The sequence below is a fragment of the Acanthaster planci genome, linkage group LG13 (genome assembly GCF_054643075.1).
Source record: "Acanthaster planci isolate LZ-2023a linkage group LG13, COTS_SCS, whole genome shotgun sequence".
In the NCBI taxonomy this organism is placed as follows: Eukaryota; Metazoa; Echinodermata; class Asteroidea; order Valvatida; family Acanthasteridae; genus Acanthaster; species Acanthaster planci.
This window is the reverse complement of record NC_141789.1, coordinates 2,359,645-2,381,272: the sequence shown is the minus strand read 5'-3', so window position 1 is coordinate 2,381,272 and position 21,628 is coordinate 2,359,645. Positions and strand designations below refer to the sequence as shown.

Here is a 21,628-nt window from a genome sequence, read left to right as displayed (position 1 = left end):
CCCACCCCGTCTTTGATCAGGCAGTGGGCTTGTAAGTAAAGTAGACGCTTAAAGTGGCAGTAAAGAGTAACCCGAAAAATATCTCCTACTTTTTAAAACTTATTCGAATGAAAAGAAAACAGCAAGGTTTTAGATGGTTGCCTGCTTTTTCGTGCCTCCAGCAGTATTAAAAAAATTATTCAGTATTTGTTGACCCGGAAAGTGCGAAAATTACACGTTTGTGAGAGGGCTTTTTCGATCCGTTCTGTATCCCATGAAGCACTACGGGTTATTTCAGTCATCTTTGTAAAGGAAATTGTAAAACTTGATCTCTTCTTTTCACCATAAACTCCACCAGATCATCAACACCCGTGGACTCGCGACAGAAAGGATAAACATAAATTTGGCTCCTCCACAAACTCAGTAATCCGCCCTAATCCTCTACCTAAGCAAATAAAATGCAAGATATTTACGCCGTTATTGTCGAGCGAATATAAAAACTAGTACATGCACTATTTTGGAGACGGGCATTCGAAAAAAATCGAGAGTTGAAAAGGAAAAAATCCAGGGTATAGGCGATAAAGTTTTATTTCATTAACTGTAGCAAGCTTTCACTTGCCATGGATGATCCACTGACGAAATCTGCAATAACCTGGGTTACTTTTTTGTTACAACTCGTTTGTTAGTCGCTTTACCAACCGAACATTGAACCGGAAAGGAATTTAGGAGGGAGAAAAAAGGGGGAGTATTGGTGAAGAGGAGAAGACAATTTTAAACGGAAAGTATGAAATAAAAAAATCTTGCATTTAACAGAAATAAAGGTGAATACTGAAGAGAGAGTGGTCGGGGAAAATGCCATGACATCTTCCCAGAAGTTCTCAGGGCCTAATAATTAAAACAGCTTAATTAATCCCACGATCGAAAGCTCCAACTAGGGAAGCTTGCTTCCCAAACCATGTGGAGGAATGAAAAAGTCATGACACAAACAACTGGAGGGGGGCGAAATAGATGATACAGAAAAGTGTAACTTTCATGACATAGAGAATAATGCAACTTATAAATTGTATCGACAGGGAAGCGATCGAGATGTTTACGCAGCGTCGTCCATCAAGTCCAGCACGAGCCGATTAGATTTAAACCTGAAGTGTGCGGTTTGTTCTGTGTTTCGTTGGTGATTCCGGATTTTGAGCAATGAAGACCGAATTCGACATGGTTAATCCCAGCTGGCGGTCTAAGCGCAGTTAATGCTACAAGTGTAGGTACAAAGTGTTTTATAAATGGATTTATTTACGAGGGGAACTCCACATTGACAAAATCTGTAGTTAAATGTCAATCTCCCTATTGTTTAGGATTAATGCGAGGATTAGTGCATCTTTTGTTGTGGCCAAAGAGGACAAGCGTTGGTCTTTTCCCCTCTCCATGAGGGTTTTTAGAGGCAGTCGGCGAGTGATCTTCACCGGTGACATCGTGTCGCCAGCCCCGGCCACCAACCACCCAAAATACGGCTGGCGATTATCGTCCTATTCAAGATCTGATCATTAGAAATGGTTGGCTGGACAGTATCAATGAATCACGTTTTCCTTTCTCTTTTAATGGACTAAGTACACCCACTAATGGCCTGTAGTCCGAGTTTTCCTGACAAGTTTGATAATAAAACTCCTCACGAAGAAAGGAAGTTAGTGCGAGTTGGACGAGACGCAGACAATTTCTTATATCACCATCGCAGCAAGATGATTTTTAAATTGGGAGAGGGACGACTTTTACGGTTCCCCGCCCATCTATTCATCGTCTGACCTTTGGCAACGCGTGCCCCCCCTCATCTTTGGAGCCGGGAAAGGACTGGCGGCCTAAATAGGCACATTGTGGGGCTGCCATTCAGTGCAAGAAGGGACATCCGCCGATCTTTGGGAGTCCGAGTCAATCTACTGGCTCTTGAAGATTGAATCGCCTCCCAGGCGGCGATTTGTCGAACAAGTTTTCGTGATTGGCGGCGTTCTTTATCTGGGGATTGTGGTGATATAGCAGCTATTGACGGGCCATTGATGTCTCATTGTAGGAGAGTTGTCGCCACAGCGGGCAACTCTTGCCGATGATAATAAGGACTCGTCTCAACTTACAGGGGATAAGTCATTCTTCCCTCCTGTTTGCGTCATTCAAACCATAGAGGCAGGACACAGGGGTTGGGAAAAACGGCATCAATTTGGGACAGAAATCAAGTCAAACCATTGTGGGGAGTCGGGCAGGTTCTTTTGAAAATCCACAAAACCCACATGTCCGTAAGTTGGCGATAAGACGGCGGGATGAACGGAAGATGATATCGCCCGGAGGAGCGGGTTTTTTGTGTATAGAGCGCACTGTCTATCCTCTCACGCATAGCACACTACACGGCCGAGAGCAGGTGGGGCGTCAGGCATGCGATGAAATTTGCTCGCGGCACTTTTGAAGGTTTTTTTGTGCGCACATCAACCTGGGCCGACTCAGTGTGTCCTGTGTTGGCGGAGCTGTAATTCTTTTCAGTCACCGAGTGCCCAGGCAGTACAGATAAAGTCTCCACGCTCAGCCAACCACCCATGCCCTGATAGGCAGTGTATAACCAGTGTGTGTGCGGGAGTGAGTGCGCACAGTGCACGAGAGAGACAGCATTGACACGCTTTGACTCCCAGCATGATTAATGATTATATTCATCGCCATGTCGATATCCAAGCCGCAGTGCGCTCCCACATTCCACCAATTGGCAGAGCTGACACCAAGCGACACTACCCATCTGGGGCTGTGAGTTTTCCCACCCAGTCAACTCCAACCGGTGTGACGAGCATGCCGCCTGGCAGTCCGACACGATGACTTTGACGCAGCGCCCGTGATCCGCACCGCCGACTGCTGGAGCCCCGTTTTCGCCGCATCATGCCCCGCGGATGGAGTAGCATAAAGAGATGAATTTGAAGCACCAGAAACATGTTTTCGTTTTTCGCCACGACGCGGTAGCCTTACCTCTGCACAGTTTGCCTTTCATCGTCGTCGCCAGCAGGGCCCGGCGATCGAACCTCGGGTCGCACACCGTTTACCCAACTGTTCAGGCGACCAGGAGAACGTGACCCCTAGCCCCGTGTTTTCAAACAAACCTGTGAGTCAGTCGGTTCGTTGAGCGCGTTAATTCGGACAGGTGGCCCCGTCAGACGCGTCATGAGACCGGCAGGTCTGACTGTGCCTGGGACGGTGTACCGGGCCTCCTGCGTCCTCCTCCTACTCTGCACGGTGGGCTTCATCGTCACCGCATCGACGCAGCTGGAAAGGAGGAGCGCCCCGATAGACACGGAGCTCGCCAACGGGAAGGGGAGAAGACACCGCACCCCGAAAGTAAGGAGACCGGGCAAGGGAGTTACCGAGGAAGGGTACCCCGAGCAAGGACAAGCGGAGATGGTCCGGCTGTTGGATGCCTTCGGGCTGAAGACCGTGCCGAGGCCCAACCACACGGCAGTGACGACTCCACCGGCATTCATGGTCAATCTTTACCACCAGTTGGAATCTACAATAGGTTCTACTCATCAGACATCAAATGCTCCCAGAGCAAACACCGTCAGATCCTTCAATGAAAAAGGTGAGCTTACCCTACCCCACCACCCCCCCCCTTTTTTTTTGTAAGACTCACGCTCTAATCGTTTCAAAGTAGCTCGTGTTTGATACCGGCCAACACAAACAACATAGCACCATGAGCACAGCAAATCGGTTTTGATGACAGAGATGTTCGGACGACGCGTGGAGAGTCAAATAAACAAAGTTTCAATCGCAGGTTTTCCGGTGTCATAGACGAAAATATGAACTTGCGACTTAGACATAAATATACAATAGGAGGAAACAATCATCAGTCATACTGATACCAGCGCATTTGAAAGGTAGGGGAGGCAATTGGCTTTCGTTTTGCCGCCATCTCATTCTCTCGCTGATCCCTGTCCAATTATTGTGCAATGGCCCATTATCCGGACCAAATCGTCTGCGATTCTCCGAGCTGACAATCGGTTCCAATCTGGGGTCTTTTCTTAGCGGTGATCCGCTCTATTTTACCCTCGTTCCCCCAAAGATCTGAGAGGCTTCGGGCAGTTCCTCTGCATTCAATCCCCGTGCACACACGCTAACTGCGCGAGAGCTCCTTAAGGGAAAGTAGCCCATTCACTGATGTTTGTTTTGCGCTGTTATTCCCTTGTGTCGTTGAGTAAAGTTTACTAGATGAAGTAAGCCGAGCACCGCCGAAGTCCTTTCTAATGTTCAATAGGGCTGCTCCGCAAGGGCCGCTCGACCAAACAAAGTTTGGAGCCTATAACTGTTTGGATACAACCCAGTCAAAATACTCACAAAGATTGAGTAATTACGCTATCATTGTCACTCGAGGATGCGGACACAATGGTCTTACACATTCCGGAGGAATTAAACAACACTGACGAAGCGACAGAACAGGAAAATGAAAAACTCAATTCGATTGAGAGTAACTTTTGAAATTGAGTTTCTTTAGTATACGTATTTTGTGATAAATGAAACCTTTATAAACTACTCGGATTTTTTTCAGTCGAATTCGAGTTTAAAAAATTGTGATAACTATAGTATTGAATAAAACAGAATTCGTCGAATTGGACAGATTGGACCAAATCGGGATATTCTATGATGTGACGTCAATCTCACCCGTAACCCTGACCTCTGATGGCACGGGGGCCAAGACTTAGAGGGCTTAATCACGTGACATGGGTGAGGCCATCTTGGCCATTTTGCAACGCTGGAGCAGGTGTGAACTGAATTGCGGATTGATTAGATTACACCGAGCAGATGCTGTCCAATTGACCACATTACTGAGACAAACAGCGCATGTATGGTCTCCTATTTCCCAATAACTTTGGCTGTTGCCTTAACCAAGAAACTACCGGTCGGGTACGGGGATAAAAGTCTACTTAACCTATAGGAAAGTCTGATTATGGTCGGACCAAAACTTGGAAATTCGAGAAAGTTGTATACCCGGGTTGAGTTACTTGACTATTGTGATAGTCCTACTGATTTACATAAAGTTAAGTTTCAAGGGGTACGTATGTAGCCTGAATCGGACAGCGTGTTTCCACCCAATTTCCATAGTTTGAAAGTGACTGATCATGTGTGCCAAGTGCAAGCAAACAAAATCCTCTTATTTGTCATAATGTATAATAGCAGCATAATAATATGATCTCCCAGGCTTCAGTGCGTGAATTCTGAACGCCGATGCATGAAGAAAAGTAATTATACCAGTAGAGAAGTCAAATTGAATAACCCATACGAGGAAAAGAAAAGACTGGGCTTCATATTTGGTGTTCTAATAGACCTATACACAGTGGTGTATTAAGCGGCGAAAGCGAGGAGGTCAACTTGCCCCCCAGACGGATTTTGGTTTTACAAAAAAATGCTCCAGGAAAGTAATCGCTATATTAATTTATTCATCAAATATTAGCCCCCAGACCTTGAGAAAACAACACCGTGAAATAAAAGCAAGAATGTCAGGAATGCGAGTAAGGCTTTTGATATTTGTTCTCTCCCAACATCATATTGAATGAGCCAAAGCCGCATTCGCTTTTGAATTTGCCCGCCTCCCCCCCCCCCCGACACCAGAGGCTGGACACCCCGCTGCTTATGCAGTCTCCAGCATATCACAAAAGTCGCAATGCTCGGACATTTGGGCCGTATTAACTAAAAATAATGCCTATAATATACCATGCCAGAGAGTATCACATATCAACATTCGCTTTTATACCAAAACAACAAACTTTTGACAATTATTTTGAGAGAAAATAAGTTTTACTGGTGAGCTGCGTTTTGGGTCACCCTCTATATTGGTCAGAAAGTCATCTACATGGAAAAAAATTGTAGGGGAAGGATCCGCTGTTACTGCATCAGGTTTTATTCGAAGAGATAGACCTAAACTCCTCTGAGATTTATATTATGCAGTGAAGTCGTTTTTCAGGAAATACATGAGCGGTTTTCCATGCTATGGATTTTTTTGCAAGTCAACTTGGAGCCTGTATTCATGGCAGACGTGACCCTAACTCAATTTGGCAAATGTCAATGTTTAAACATTGGCGCGAAAACCACACAGACGGCGCACGTGACGGCGAACCGCTCGCCCGCATCACAGCAACGAGGCAGTGACATCGGAGGCATGCTCAATACAATATAAAGCAGTGTCGGACGGAATTTGTTTAGCCCAAGGAATGAGACCATCTGTGAGGAAAAAATGAAAAAGACTCAAAATAAATACACCAGAGGTTAAAAAAAAAATCCTCGGCGCTCGAGCAAATATGCTTCCGAGTTCTAGACCGAGGGTCCCGGCTAGACCCACGGCAAATGCCTGCTTTACGAAACGGTCGACCTCAGAGATCGTAGGGGAACAAAAGGTGATCTCTATAGACTGGGGAACCTTTCTTTACTCCCGGCGCATTTCATATTGGCTTCTAGCTGGCATTGTAGGCTCACAAAGTATTCACTCTGTTTTGTCGATTCACCGAAGACAGGAACAATATTTTTTAGGGGGTTGGTAAAATTAGCCGAAAAATCTAGGGAACGGCGCGTGAGTGATTGCCCGGCACACGGGAAGAATAAACCATGACAATGAACTTGAAATTACCTAAAAAGCCTGTGACTTCGATGTGCACGTGGGTTAGTGACTTTTCCGCGGTATAGAAAGCTGGGCTCATGTCAAATTGCCAAGGACAGAAGTGATATTCACAATAAATACACAGCAAGTCACCGGGTGTATTACAAAACCTTACAATGAAATTGCGTAAATATATCACCGCGACTGGGTGCATAGTGTGCACGGACGACACTTGTTCTCTCTCTCTCTCTCTCTCTAAAGCTGGCGGTCTTGTTCGCTGTTCTATCAAATCCCGTTGATATACAACCATGAAACCGAACTGTCAGAAACTTCCTCAAATCCAAGTCCTTCGCCAAAGCAAACTCAGGACGCTCCGGCCCGACCTTATACGAATGTTTTGCGGAAACCAATTTAGCGCGTGTCCCTTCGTTGCTGTAATGAGTTTGTTTTCAGTGCTATGCGGTTTCAAAATCTTCAACTAATGCAATGAGCCCAGCTCAACTGTTTTGGGGCACATGTAAGGGCGGGGTTTTTTGGGGGGTGGGTGGGCGCCAACCTGTTTTAGCGATCCAAAATGTGATTTTTTGGGGGTTGTAATTTTGTGGCCTTCCTAAGGGGTAAAGCTACATTTTCTGGCTTTTTACTCACCGGAAATGAAATACACCGAAAATCTTGCCCCTCTCTAAATATCTTTGAAATTAATTTTTCGGCCCTTTTTGTGGAGCGGGGGGGGGGGCGTGTCTCCCGTTGCTTTCCCCGGATCTGCCCTTGGGCCCAGCGTCTTCCAAAAGACACGCATGCACAAGCCCATGGGTACAACATATTCATATTCTTGTATATTTAATAAAGGTGCAGATATGATTCCGTGATAGTAACAACAAAGCACGTGATACTTAGATTCTTTGTACTTCTCGATACCTGAGTTTTGGCAAAGCAGATAAGGGTATTGCCAACTAAACAACCAACTGACCAAAGCTAGATTGTTCAATTTCAAACTAGCCCTAGGGCATTGTGCCCTTTCCAGTGACATCTGCAGCGCGGTCACCAATTGAGGTTTGTGCTATCCACCTACGATAGCCAAAAAAAAAAAGGAGTTCAAAGATCAAACCAGTTTCAGTGGCCCTTTCAATCATAATTAGGAACGTGTTTGCCCATTTTTGTACAGGTCTTCCGGTGTTGGCTTCACCTCTGAAATTTATCGATTTCGACACTCATTTTCAAAAGCAAGTAGCGGTACCGATGACACAATACAGAGAGAGAAGCTGTGCTTCTGAGTGAAATTGCTTCTTGTATGCAAAAGCGCACTCACACACACTACTGCGGAACGGACCAACTGCACGTTTACTTGACAAGTATTTGCAATGTGATCAGTCATTCACACAGAAAACGAGCATGCAATGTGTGCATACACAGCGATTTGGGATGTGAACTGTTGCGCGCTTACTCCAAGCATGTTCCAAGGGGTCTACTGGGTGGATCTAAACCAGACGGGAGATAAATACTGAAGAACAAGGCAACAGATGTATGACCCAAGACGGATTTACAAATGGGGATACAACTGTTCCTCATTCATCTTTTCCATTCGTTGCCTCAACTATATCTTTAATCTGACGGAGGCAGCGTCCCGCTGCGATGAGGGAATTTGCTGATTTGTCCTAATCCGGCGTCCGAGATTGGAGGCACTTGTGTCGCGAATCGGTTCCATTGTCCGTAAACGGTCGGAAATCCTCACCCCTTTCAAGGTCCGCAAGGATACCGCTCGCTTTCCGGGAGACTTTTAAAAGCTGTCGAGCTAGAAAATGCTGAAATGCTATCTCTGCTTTTGGATTGCATTATTGCGGGTTCATGCACGATGCACATTACTCTGGAGTTCTCGTTGTCTGCCTGGCTGTTGTTGCGTCAACTTTGCCCTCCCATGGTGTCGAGTGTAACGAGTCATTGATTGACAGCACCATCGATGACTTGAAGGTCTCAAAACAAATCGGCGAAGACCAGCTTTGCCTTAAACATGTTTTTACAAATGCGCCACTTAATACGTTTGCTTGTACGGAAGAAAAGTTTGCATACTTACCTTGCCTGTCAAAATGGTTCATAAGTCATTCGATTCCACTGGCAAAATATTTACAAATCTTCCTAGAAACTCATAAAATGCACAATAAAATACCGAGTCTGAGCTTACCACCAGTTGCCTATTTAAAACAAACTTTATGTCGTGAAGGCTGCGGGGTGGTTACAGACTATCCCGAAATCATTCCTGAATCGAGTGTATTGAGTGTAGACCCACAAAAAAAAAAAAGTGCCTGTTATTGTTAGCGACAAAGTTCACTTACCCAGTTCGAACCCGAAGGCAACACACCGACTCCGCGGCCCTCTGTCATCGAGCGGAGCGGGGCGAGCCTCACAAGGAGGGGTTTGGCCTTCTGGCCCCCGGTGCTGTCTCTCGCCTTCGCTCAGCAACCGACCACGGGTTGGGGAAATGGGGCAAGTGTGTTTATGAATGGAATTGTGTCGGGCGGGGGGGGGCTTGCCTTCGCAGCGCCATTTTAAGTTCTGTTTCTTCCCAGGTTGTTTTCTTTAAACATGGATTTTGTGTTACGGGGATAGAGACGAGCTAGATCTTGAACGGACACATCTAGATATGAAACACTTGTCGCCTTGTTTGAGTATATATGCCAAAGGAGCGGTCTAATTTTACATGGCCATAAAATTGCCATAAAGTGAAAGGTATATTTAGCAACCCGACTGCAAGTTGTTAGCGAAGCATCTTTTTTGGTTATGTATGTCACGTCAGCGCTTCCTCTCTTCCACTTTTTTGTTTTGTTTCATTGGAGCCTAAATTAATTAGGGTGTTGATGACTCCAAAGAGCTTACGGATAAATTTCGTAGTGCACGAGGAATCTAGATTTGACGTCAGGAGACGTGGTAAAAATGACCACCAGCGGCGCCTTCCATGGTTATGGATGGCTTGCACGAGAATACTTAGGCAGCGTGACGTCACAGGTTATTGCTTGAGTCTGGTGCCTTACATCGGCCGCCGTTCTGATCGTACCGTAACCTTTTTGATAGGACCGGTTGAATGATAGCTTGTACATGCACGGCCACATGTACTGAAATTGCGATTGAAGTGGGCGTTTTTATTAATTTGATCGCTACTGATCGCACGTCTCGTTTACCACCGTGCTGAGACTGTTTGAAAGCGCCCTGCACAGGCGCGCGCATGATGTTTTTTATTGACGACAAACACCGCACAGTACAGCAAAATCCTTGCATCCTTCAAGGACATTTCACCGCGTCCAGGGATTGTTCTCGGTTGGGGACGGGTTTTTTTGTCCTCCATTCTTCTCGTCTATCTGTTTTGGCACTAAAGACGAACCGCGTGGTCCTCTAGAGGCCGGCCTCTATCTAAATCTGTCATTTTGTTAGTAACAGAAGAAAGAAAAATAATGCATCAGAAGATTTTTTTCAGGGGCATATTGTCAGCTTAAACCCTGCTGACCTTGTCATCACAATCAATGGAAGGTCGCCAGCGTTATTTACCACCCACAACCGACAACCCCAATAAATTATTTAGCTAAAATACGCCTCGCCTTTGCAAAATTACAATATGCAGTGCCTTGATGTGCACAAAGAGACAAGCCAGCGCGTCCATATATTTTTTTCTTTAGCTCTTCCAGCAGCAGAAAGGCCAGAGGAATTTCAAGTATTCCTATCGCTGTTTTCTTTTTGCCAAAGAAAAATCACCCCAGTTCAAGAATCGTGTACAAACGATAAGGGCTACCCGGCTTGAAATTTTTGTACCGTTTTGATTGTTTTTACTAAGTGAATGACCGCTGCCGGATTTGAATTCATTTGTGTGGTTTTGTGCCCGCTGCGCTTCATGTGTTTTACAAGATCGTGCCAACACGGCATCAGTAACCCATTTTTGGCGAGAAATGAGACCGAGGGGTGCCCCCCTTACATGTCCAATCCCTACACACATTCCAGACTATTGTTACTAAACACATCCCCCCAAGATGTCTGAAAGGAATTCCCCAGATTCCAGCGAGACAATGACCAACACAAAGCAGGGGGGGGTTCTCTCCGTCTCATACCTTGCTGCATATGTGTGCTAGTGCGTCTCAGGATAAAGGAAAAGAAATTTTGTTCTCGGAGCAGTTTAAGTGTGAATTTGCAAGACATGCGATAGCGGGGTGTTGTCCGCTGACAACAACGTGTGTGGAATTCCCTTCTGGAATTACCGAATGAGTCAAGTAACGTGGTTCGCGATGACTTGTGGGGATGGGGTCCGTAGAGTGATGACGTGGTTGCCATTTCAAGTTCTCTTTGAAATTCGCCTGGAAAAGATGGATCTCACTTTTGGTCGCTGATTAACAGATCTGATGTGCCAAAAAAGCGTATGAGAAAAATGGTTTATTTCCATTGAGGTGCCATGCCATTTACTTGCTTACTAAGGTAACTGCTAGAAGCAGAACCTAACCGAGCATTAACCGGTCAGCGGTTGTCAGAATGTCAGTCCGCCTGCCCAATGCGGCCGCTTTCCCTCCAATGTTTGTTTTCCCGCGCAATCCGAGCGTAATCATGGCAATAACTTGCGAGATATGCAAAACACGTGGCCAGAGACCATCCACCTGGAGACCGGGCACAACTGGCTTAACCGCAGCACGTGTAAGATAAGATGACTGTAGAGCGCCAGCCCTCACCGATGTCTGGGGAATACATTATCACATGGATACCAGCGAAGTTAAGTGGCTGTTGCTCTTGCGATACTAAAAACCAGTCTCATGGCACGAGCACAGTGCCGAAATGGGTTGTTCTGTGTCCCAAAAAATTTGTCAGGGCTGCAAAAGACACTTTGTCTTCACGCACTATCAACATCACGAGAGCAGAGAGCATTGACCGAATGAAAATATCAGGATTTGTTTCTGAAACCGCTCAAGATCTCATTTTTCTCTGTTTTATGGAATACTATTTACTCATGGGACTGTCTCGCTTTCACTTTGGCACCCGACTATCATTTTGGCGCCAACTGTTTACCCACTTGAACTCGTCTCTTCTCCACGCAGACACAAAGTCGTCTCGTCGCAGATACCTGTTCGATACGAGCAGCGTGCTGGCCCGAGAGACGGTCTTAGCTGCAGAGCTCCAGCTCTACAAACAGAAGCCCCGACCCCTTGACGGTTGGACGGACGACATGTTGCCGAGCCAGGTCACCTGCGAGCTCTACGAACTCCGCCGGAGGATCGACCCCATCCTGGGAGGCCCGCCCACCGTGTCCCGGACCCTGATGGACCGCAAGGCCTTGAATTTCACCCACCGGGGCTGGGTCCACTTCAACGTCACCGGTGCCTTCGATGGCCGTGGTCACCTGAATATCTCCACAGACAAACTCTTCGAGATGAGAATAAAGAGCGAGGCGGAGCTCCCAAAGGGGGCCGTGGTGTTCTCCAAGCGGCCCCGCCCCAAGCACAAAGACCGCCGCCCGCTGCTGGTCCTGTTCCTAGACGATAAAAACGTTTTAGTCAGCGACATTACGCTACCAGGGGCAGAGGCCTCGTCATCTCAGGAATCAGGGAGGAATAGACAGCTATCCCGGAGTATCGGGAGTGATGAGGCAGCCGACCCAGAGCCAGACACAGAGCGCTCGGACCGACAGAAGAGGAGAGCCTCCTCTCGGACAGGAAACAGAGGACGAGACAAGTGTAAACTGTACGATTACTACGTCGATTTTAAAGTCATCGGCTGGAGCAATTGGGTCATAGCGCCAAACGGTAAGTTCCTTGATCATCGCGTGCCCAAACATTCTCACATTTCCGAATCAATCCTGGGTTCCAGCTGCAAGTCTTGTTTTTGTCGAAATAGAGTAACCTCATGTCCTTACAAAGAAATGAAGTTGTGGAAGGGTATTCTTTTGGGGGTTTTCGTCTATCTAAAGAAGCCCCAGTGGGTGCGCTTAGGAATTACACCGCTCCTTAATCATTCATACATAAAACGTCCACGGTCCACTTTAACTAGAAATGAAACTGGAATGCCCTTTTTTTTCTGGACTTGAATGGCAACATCCCCTGACGCTAACACGTGGAATACAAGGGCAGATCAAGACTCCCGGGGGTAGGGTGTTTTGCGGGGACAAAAGCTTGAACTTCCTTTCCATATATTCTTAGATTGCCATTTCGAGAGGTGAGGCTACTTTGGTGTTTTTTTTTGCACTTTTTTATTAAAGAAAAAGAGAAACGAAATAGACCAAAATGTTCGCCTTTCTCTGATTATATTTTCAAAAAGAGTGTTCGGGTCTTTTTTTGGGGGGGGGTGTCATGGCCCTTCTTGGCCCTCTGGATCTGCCCTTGGGGAATATTATCAAGAGAGAAAAAAGTTTGGTACGCGTTTAATTGTCGCGTTGTAGACTGTGCTGATTTCCATCATACCTAAATGTGTTGGACGAAACCCTTCCTAGCAGTGGCTGTCATAAATGTCGGTTAAGGCAGCCAGCGATCAGAATCCCAAGTCACTGCTGTGGATCAACTAAATGTCACAATAATAACGACTTTTGGGATATGCCGCAAAGCAAATATTGATTAAGCCAAAGCAAGCAGCAATGAATCAATATGTCGACAGTCGTCTTGTCGGGACCACCAGTGCAAACCCGTTGGCCCGGCCGATTGAAAAGGCCCCTTCAGTCTCCGGGTGCTGATAAGTCCCCTCCCACCACCCGATCCCCACATTAGTTACATCCTAAATAGGAAAATGACAGGGTAGTCGGGAACCCTTTAAAAAGGCGCTTGCACTCTGGCCCTAGGAACCTCCGGTATTATTCCGCAAGGCTTTCTGTCTTGTTTCGTTCGGTCCCCCGTTAGCGCGCCGACAGAAAAATAACAATTTTAGTAATGACACGAAAGTGCTGGATTAGGCGAAGCTGACGGCAGCGGATCGCGTCCGGCGTACAGGCAGGTCCCCTGGTCGGGCGGACAAAAGCAAACGCGAAGATTTAGTGTTCGTTTATCCATTTCCAAAGCAAAGTCCGCTTGGACCCTGGGGCTGTATACCACCATCGCAAAAGCTGAATTGCTCCCAAACGGTGTAGGGGAGAAACAAAGGAGGGCGGTCGAGATTGGTGTTTTGTCAGAGGCAGGGAGCAAGGACCGACAGCGTGTCCGTTTTCCATGAGAGTGAAACCGCTCCACCATGCCGCCCGCATTCAAGTGTAACGGGAAGAACTTTCTGGTGCTGTCACGGTCATTCATCAAATTTCTTTCTCTCTTTGAACCCGCATTTATTTAGTTTAAAAGGCCACACAACTCGGGATGGATTTGGCCGTTTTTTTTTCTCGTTTTCTCAAAATTGCCATCCCCTTGTTAATTATCAAACCTAATGCTATTGGCTCCCCAAAGCCTTTAAGTGCCGTGTAAATTGCAAGTAATAACAAAGGACATATAGAGACAAGACTAGTCAAATTGACGGTTCATATCAACAGGTGTTATATTGTGGTGTCGCTTGACAAATGGGAACCCAGGTCTTGAAAACGGTGGGCGGTGTTGGCGGTAGTGGTGGTGGTTGTGGTGGGGGGGTGCCTGACCTCGAGGTCTATGCCACCCCTATGCATTACTGTGGATTCTTTCCACTTCCAGAGCCAATAATACTTGGACACTCAGCCTATGCACCAATCAAATGGCACTATAATTTCCTGTCTTGATTTATTAGCATACTGTAGTTTTTCGTCAGATTTGCGAGGACTCAGAAATGCCCCAAAATAGCATATCTGAACTAGTTTCGTTGTGCACTATAGCAGATTGTTCCTTCAGGCAATAAGTTATTTTAACAGACAACAGAGGTCTGCGTGTATGTTATCGTAGTTCTCCACTAAGAAATACAGACATTATTCAACATTTTGTTTAATAACGAGACTAGATTGGACCAGTTTGAGGTCTTACTAGTGTACCAGTTAGCCCTTGGTTCGTTCAGAATGAAGCATTTGTGGATCCGTAGGATAACAAACAGAAGTATGATTTATTATGATTACTTGATTAATTCCGTGCAAACCAAGGAGGTGTGGTTTTGGCGTTAAAACACGCTTCACCTTTTTGGCACCCAAGCGCCACTTGATGTTGTAAAAAAAATTATCCAAGATGGCCACTGCTTCAGGATATTTCAGGCGTAGGCCTACGGGACGAAAAAACGCACACCTGTATTGGTGACGACCTACACGCCTCCACTTTTGGCGCATTCCATGGATCGTGGAGCTCGCAACGGCGACCTTTCTCGCCGCTACCTGGTTTACTGTACTTGAGTGTCCATCATCATATCGGGCAACACACCTGTCGCGATGCAGTGTGTTTTATATATGGTCTGTGCCATACAGAAAAAGCACCCCCCCTTACGATCCGTTCTGAAGCCAGCTGCGACACAGTGATGACGGCAGTGCTTCGATTCTCGACACCGACACCCATCTTGTTTTGCCAAATACTGAACTCACTGTGTCGATTCTTCCTGTAAACGATTTAGACAGGTCCATACAGAGTCCATACGAACAAGCTTCGATTCTAATATCAGTATCGGAGGACGCGTCAAAAGAAATCTATTGTAAAGTAAAGGTCGTGGGAACAGTGCCAAACAAAGCTTTTTTGAAAACTGGTATAAAGACGGAATGGATTTTTGTAGTGTGGTGTTTTTGTAGTTAAAAAAAATAAAACTGAAAGTTAACCGCTCTTAGACTAACATACGAAGTTAGTCATATAGCACCGTGCATTCAGACTGTGGATTGAAGTAAGTGCCAACCTATTTTATCTTAATAACACAGAGATATTTAGGCTAAACAAATCACAATTCGTCAAAAACTTCCCTTAATTTCCTTGAGAGACATGTCAATGTGCCGTTCGGAGCTGAACAGCCATGGCAACTTCCATGTTTATGTAACTTCGAAAAATACATTACATTTTCAACAATGTCGGCCACATCAGCGGATTCTCAGTTTGGAAGGTGAAGGACGTCTCTGACTGTGAATGTCTGGTTCACCGCAATAGCCATAGGCTGGTTATCCTTGTATCATGTACGACAACAATTCGCCGACTGCACAGCAGAAGTGGTGGTGTTTTTTTTTGGGGGGGGGGGGGGCAATGACTCCCAGCCCTGTATAGAAAACGGCGTCAGCGCTGTCTGCATGAGCGCTTCTTGTTCATTCGAAGATCTGCCCCAAATTAACCATTATGGATGGAGTCCTTAACACCTTTTAAATGTGAAGAAAGGCGTTCTTCGAAAAAAAACTGCTAAAATACCGCATCATTGTCCAGACTTGAACAAACACGTCTCTTTGCGGAGTCATATAAATATTTTAAACATGAAGGATTCATTCATAACTGACACTTCGCACCTCCTACTCCGATGGAATATGTAACGTGAATTTTTTTTTCGTTGGAGATATGATTCGGGGGAACTCGCCTAAAATTATTCCACCGATGTTGAAATTACCGTGCATAAAGTACCATCAAAAAGTTTGCTGTGAGTTTTCGCAAATTCACATAGATGGTGTAAGGGTGGGTGTGGCAGTTTAAGGATCGTTCAGCGAGGCCTGAGTCAGCAACATCATACGATGGGTAGAGACTTTCGTACCATTGGGTCCCAGACTGCGGGCGTCTCTGCATGGGTTGTTTGGGACAACAGTTCTCTCATGTGGGAACTAAGTCGTCTTTCTCCTAAATCAAGCAACTATTTCTTTTAGTTTATATTCGCCGTCTGTGGCTCTCTGGTCACGTGACAATATTTCCAGCATGCTGTGGCTTTCGGTTCACGTTGCGCCAAAGCAAGTTTCGCATTACGTCAAGCGCCGGCCTAATCGGGTCTATGCATGCACACCGCACCCCACATGGGTCCGTAACGAGCTTTCGTGTCTAGCCCTCAACATTGAACTGTTTAAATTTCCAAATAGTTTTTGCAGTGCTTTCAAAGAAGGTCTGCACAGTCTCACAGAGAACGCGAAAACGTTCCTTGGAACAATCTTCTAATACTGGGTTGCAGCCTACGACCGGGTACCTTCTGTTTTCTGTATCTGCCTTAGCAGGAGCCCCCCCCCATCGGTTGAAAAAAAAACTGTGTTGGTCAAGAGTGCTAATTTTGTTCGTAGTGATGCGACTGCAACTCCTGTGCTTCATAGTCGTTCGTGAAGCAGCAATTAATGCGCAGTTACTATGCCAAAGGAGCCTCCGTTGCTAGGAGAATTACCCCCAATTTTGGTCCTGCTCGGAGCCCGTAGGCATCAGCAGTACCGGGTCAAAAGGGTGTCAGTAGTAGCTATTAACGCAGCTAAAACAAGAGTCACGGGCGATTAACATGGAGAACGTGGTATGGGGCTCGTCACACGATCTTCTTATGGGAAAGTTTTGACATTTGGGCTATCAATATCTGTTTCTAAAGCCTGGAGTCCTTTTCAACCGGTGCACACAAACATTTCATTTGAAATTTCGGCTTTCGGAAGAAAGAGAGACAGAATCCTCTATTATTTTGTGTTGCCAAAAGGGAATACGTTTTCAGGTTAGATCTCCGGCGAATGATATTCAGTGCTTCGTATTGTGAACCCCCTTCACCGGAAATGTCGGACAATCGTGGCGTCATAGCGGGACGTGTGCACGGGACCGGAAAGGTAAATTTTGAATCGAATTTAAAGGTCATGGGATCCAAGGCACCTTAGAACGTTCCCGTTATATACCGTGGGCGAAATTTACAGTTGGAGTCAGTATGAATGCAACCATTTGATTTTTAGCTTGCCCCTGCCCTGCACATTTTCTCTGCTATCGAACCCTCTTCGAAGAATGCGTTTGTAATATTGCAATTATCATTTTTTTAAGAACAAACATTGAAGCTCTGAATTTCATATAAACGTTTAGCTGGAACTGTTACGGAGGTGTTTCCCTGCCAAAGGAAGCTCAAATATGGGCTCGCCATTGAATTTCCATAGACTCCTTGTAGACATGGAACTTTTTTGAGGCTTCGTAATCGTATTTTCCCCCAGACTGGCCTCGACGAAGTAACGGAGATGGAAATCGACGACATTACCGTAATGTAGGTACGATCTCAATGCTAATGCCCATAGTTACCGTACACAATGACACACGTACTGTGGGTAGCGCATGAATGGTCACGTGAGGTACTGGAATTGATGGAAAGCTTGAAATGTCATTACAAAATTTGTTGGCCCACGCTGCATGTGGGAGTAAGTTGTGGAATCCACCAGTGTCGAGTACCACAATTAGAAACATGCATAACACTGCCACAACTTTATTTGCAGCACGACAGAGCACCGGTTTTTGAACTGCCTTCAGAGAAAGTAAAGAGATAATGACATTTCCAAACAAGTTCGAACGCACAGTGACGTCAAGTCTTTTGTCCGCGACACTCTGCACACATGTTTGGCCTTTTCATACTTGTGTTTTTTTTCTGCCGTCGGTTGATATAAATTGGTTCAATGATCGGCGCTGTCACTTTTTTAATTCGTAATATTCTGATTTTCAAAAGGGTTTCCTTCCCATTTTCCACAGAATTTTTTTTTAGTTACAGTGATTTATATCAAGGCAATTTAAATGCAGTTTTGCTCGTTGTCATTCGAGTTTGTGGAAGCTTTTCTGACAAGGTTAGAACGATTTCTACTTGCCAGGTATACATGAAATAAAGGCCTCAGATTTTCAACTTGGAATATAATCGTAACCTTGAAAATAAGAGATTATGGCTGCCTATCTCGTCATACCATCGACGCACTTTTTTGCCATTTTCTGTTTGTTTAATTCTGAGCATGCGCACAACACCGTGGCGGCGTGTTGGCTGCCACCAAGCGACTGATTAGTATCCATTTAATTCATATTAGGGCCTTTGGTCGTGTCCGAAACGGGCTTCCAGAGCTACGGCTAGGTCTATTGTCTACGCGTCTCCACGCATTCCCAATGGAGAGAAGACCTAGACCTAGCTCTAGACAAGAGATTCGGATGCAGCCTTTGTTTCAGTGCGGTATATTTATCTGGCATCACCGCACGCACCTCGCTTACCTTTAATTAACACGAAAAAGTGAGGATGTGCTATTACATGGATGCCATTCCCGCGCAAATACCCTGTTTGGCCAACGTGTCGAGCTGGATGCAACGGAAGTTTAGAGACATCTTAGCCGAAACATCTTATTCAAACGGCTTGTTTTATATATAGCACTCGCACAGCCTAACTGTGCTGCTTAAAGATCGACTTTGCCCCGGTTTGTGACCTGTTTTCCACGATCGCCTTGAGTCAGCTCGTGCAGAGGATCAAGGAACATTATTTTTTCATCTCCCGCACTCTGAATAAATCTGTTTTGAGTATATACGGCCTTGCTGAGAATTTTTGACGTTCCATTTGCAAAGCCCCCCCCCCAAAAAAAATCGTCAGGGGAAGTGTAGCAACAGAGAATCGGTATTTGTGTTCGAAATGCCAAGGTACCCAATGCTTGGGGGGGGGCATTCACCGCACAAGTGAAGTGGAACGTGTATTTGTCTTTTTCTCCGGTGTTTTGCGACAAAAAAATAATGCGAAAAATTCTTTAAATGAACTCTGTATTCATCATGGACTTTGGAGACCTTTAATTGCGCATAGCTGGTATTTGTTACAAAATGTGATCTCATTTGACACTATTCGCGCGAGGAAGACTGGAAAAATTTATAAGACCTGTTGATGTGGGACGTATGTGAACGGCGAGATACCAACATACGTTAACAATAACAGTTACGGCTGGAAATACGTCATGGTTCATGAGAATGGAAATCCTGCGAAAACTGCGCACTCGACAATTACAGCAACTTGACACTGAACCCGAGCGAACGGGTACAGTTTGTGAGCATAGTGCCCCAGTGGATTTTGGCTAACGGTGACCACACTATCAACGTGGACACCCAAAATGCCTTTTTTTTTATTCGGGGTGCGACGTGTAAGCTTTAAAAAAAAGCTTCATGATTTTGCTTCATTGTTGATTTTAAACAGCTATTTATTGCCATAGAGGGGCCTATCTCAGTTCATTCCCCACAAAACTCTATCTACCGCATACCTTTGACTGCAGGCGACACCAAAGTCTCTAAAAACAGCCCCAGGGTCACCCCCAGAGATGATATGCAATATTTTATGCCCTTTAGTGAATAGAGTCAATGCTTGGAGTAAAATGACACTCCGCGGAAACTGCAATAGCACTATCAAAATGTTCGAGTATTGTACAATTAGAGTGCATGCATTCAAACGGCGCGGCTCATAAGCGGCCGTTTTATACAGAGCTCTTAGATGTCGTTCTGGCGAAGTGATTCTGTTTGGAGCTGAAAATTTCGAGTTTGAGGAAAGAATCAGGCGTTCACCGTTCTTGGGACAATGCGACAACAGTTATACAACCATGAACAATCAACGTGGCAGTTCGTTTTCCTTTCAGTCACAGCCGTGTGGAGGTTTTAAAATTCTTCCATCCATCAATGTGTATGCCGACGCTGCAACAGATATGCGTTGAGTACATTATTTGCCCACAAAACGAGCATTATGCCCACAAAACTATCAAACGTGTAGCCTTTGTAAATTCCGCTTGGCGTGGAGGAACCGTCAAATTAATGAACTGTAACTAATTTTTCCCCCCTCAATAAAGGATCTCCAGTGGCAAACTTACCAGTTCAAACACAGTACATTGATAACCTCAAACATGCTCATGTGAAATCACTATAGCTTTCAGTAGAAAAGTTTAAGGACGATGACCTGTCCTTAAACTTATAATTCCCTCACCACGTGCAGCGCGATTGGGCGCATGGGCGCACAAGGCATGCTTTCTGCACGTAACCATTAACATGATCCGGAGCTCTGCAATTTTGGGGCAGGAAAGAAGCCCACGTTAGGGGCCAAGTTGGGCTCAGTACCATTGTTAAGTGTGCATCCGTCGGCCAGCCCTTGTAAGGAAAAGTTCATGCACATAGAGGGTTTGCACGGCTGCCATGTTGCAGGCCAGTGTCTTTTGTTCCACGAGTATGCACAAAGGAGGTTACCCCGTGGAATCAAGAGCTGCTCTGAAAGATGGCTTACCGTGCAAAGCCTCTATTGCTGAGGCCGGATAGCCCTTTCCCCTTGCTTCACGGGCGCTACATGTCATAGCCATAGATGTCATAGCCACAGATGTCATAGCTACAGATGTCATAGCCACAGGTGCAGTGCTGCGAGGGCAGAAATCGTGGCCCGTGTCTACCATACTCTCCAGTATCACTAAAAGTTAGGACAAAAGAGGCTTCGGGGCGCGTGATCTATTTGATCAGGCCTTGACCACAGTGTCCGTGGCATTAAATCTCGATCCTGTTTCATTTCTTGAAATGAAACGATTGTCATTACACCTCCGACAGGGGCTAGTCTGTGTAGGCCCCTTAGGATCATGGGAGTATTTAGCACATAAGGTCTAATAAAGAATTTAGTTTCAAGCGTTGACTTCCAGACTAGAGATAGTTACAAGTATACGATTCCATGCAGCGGAGACGGTGGATTTGGATGTTTTTACCTAGCTGTTGTAAAAATGAATCAAGGTGAAGAGGTCACTTACTGTGGGCTCTTAATAACTGAACTATACAAGAATATTGTAGAAGTTCTAGCTCTGTAGTGTCTGGTCTCAGTCCACGGGAACAGTTTTCTCCTGGATTGCCAGTTAACAACAGTGTCACTTCCGCCAACACCTGTCGACAAATTTCCCTATTAGTGCGCATTAACCCCCGGTAGCGAGGCCATCTGGAGCGAAATTACTAATAATCTTCCCAAAATATTTTCTCAATATTGTCTGGAATGCGCTGCGTTGGCGGACGGCAGCGCCTGTTCGAGTGTGGCCCAGGCCTTGTTTCGCTCTTTTTTTTCTGCCTCTTCCCTTGGAAGAGCCCGCACGTTGTGGGCCATAATGGGTGAACGCACGCATTCGAAGTCAACATTTCAATAAGGAGACAATTAATCGACATTAAAGAACCATCTTGATGTGTCCATTGTGACTGAGCTGTATCATTTGGAGACATGTTATGCAGTGCCTTACCAGTGTTTTCCCTGAGGACG

At 45.7% G+C, this 21,628-nt stretch overlaps 1 protein-coding gene across 1 annotated transcript in view; it reads left to right on the top strand.

Annotated features, from left to right (window-relative positions):
• Positions 1–82: 82 nt before the first annotated feature.
• Positions 83–21,628, top strand: part of LOC110977041 (bone morphogenetic protein 2-like) — a 28,790-nt gene continuing 7,244 nt past the window's right edge. The window contains exons 1-2 of the mRNA XM_022230810.2: positions 83–3,574; positions 11,644–12,348. Coding sequence (XP_022086502.1) covers positions 3,160–3,574; positions 11,644–12,348 — 1,120 coding nt within the window. The 5' untranslated portion in view covers positions 83–3,159. The remainder of the gene's footprint in view (positions 3,575–11,643; positions 12,349–21,628) is intronic.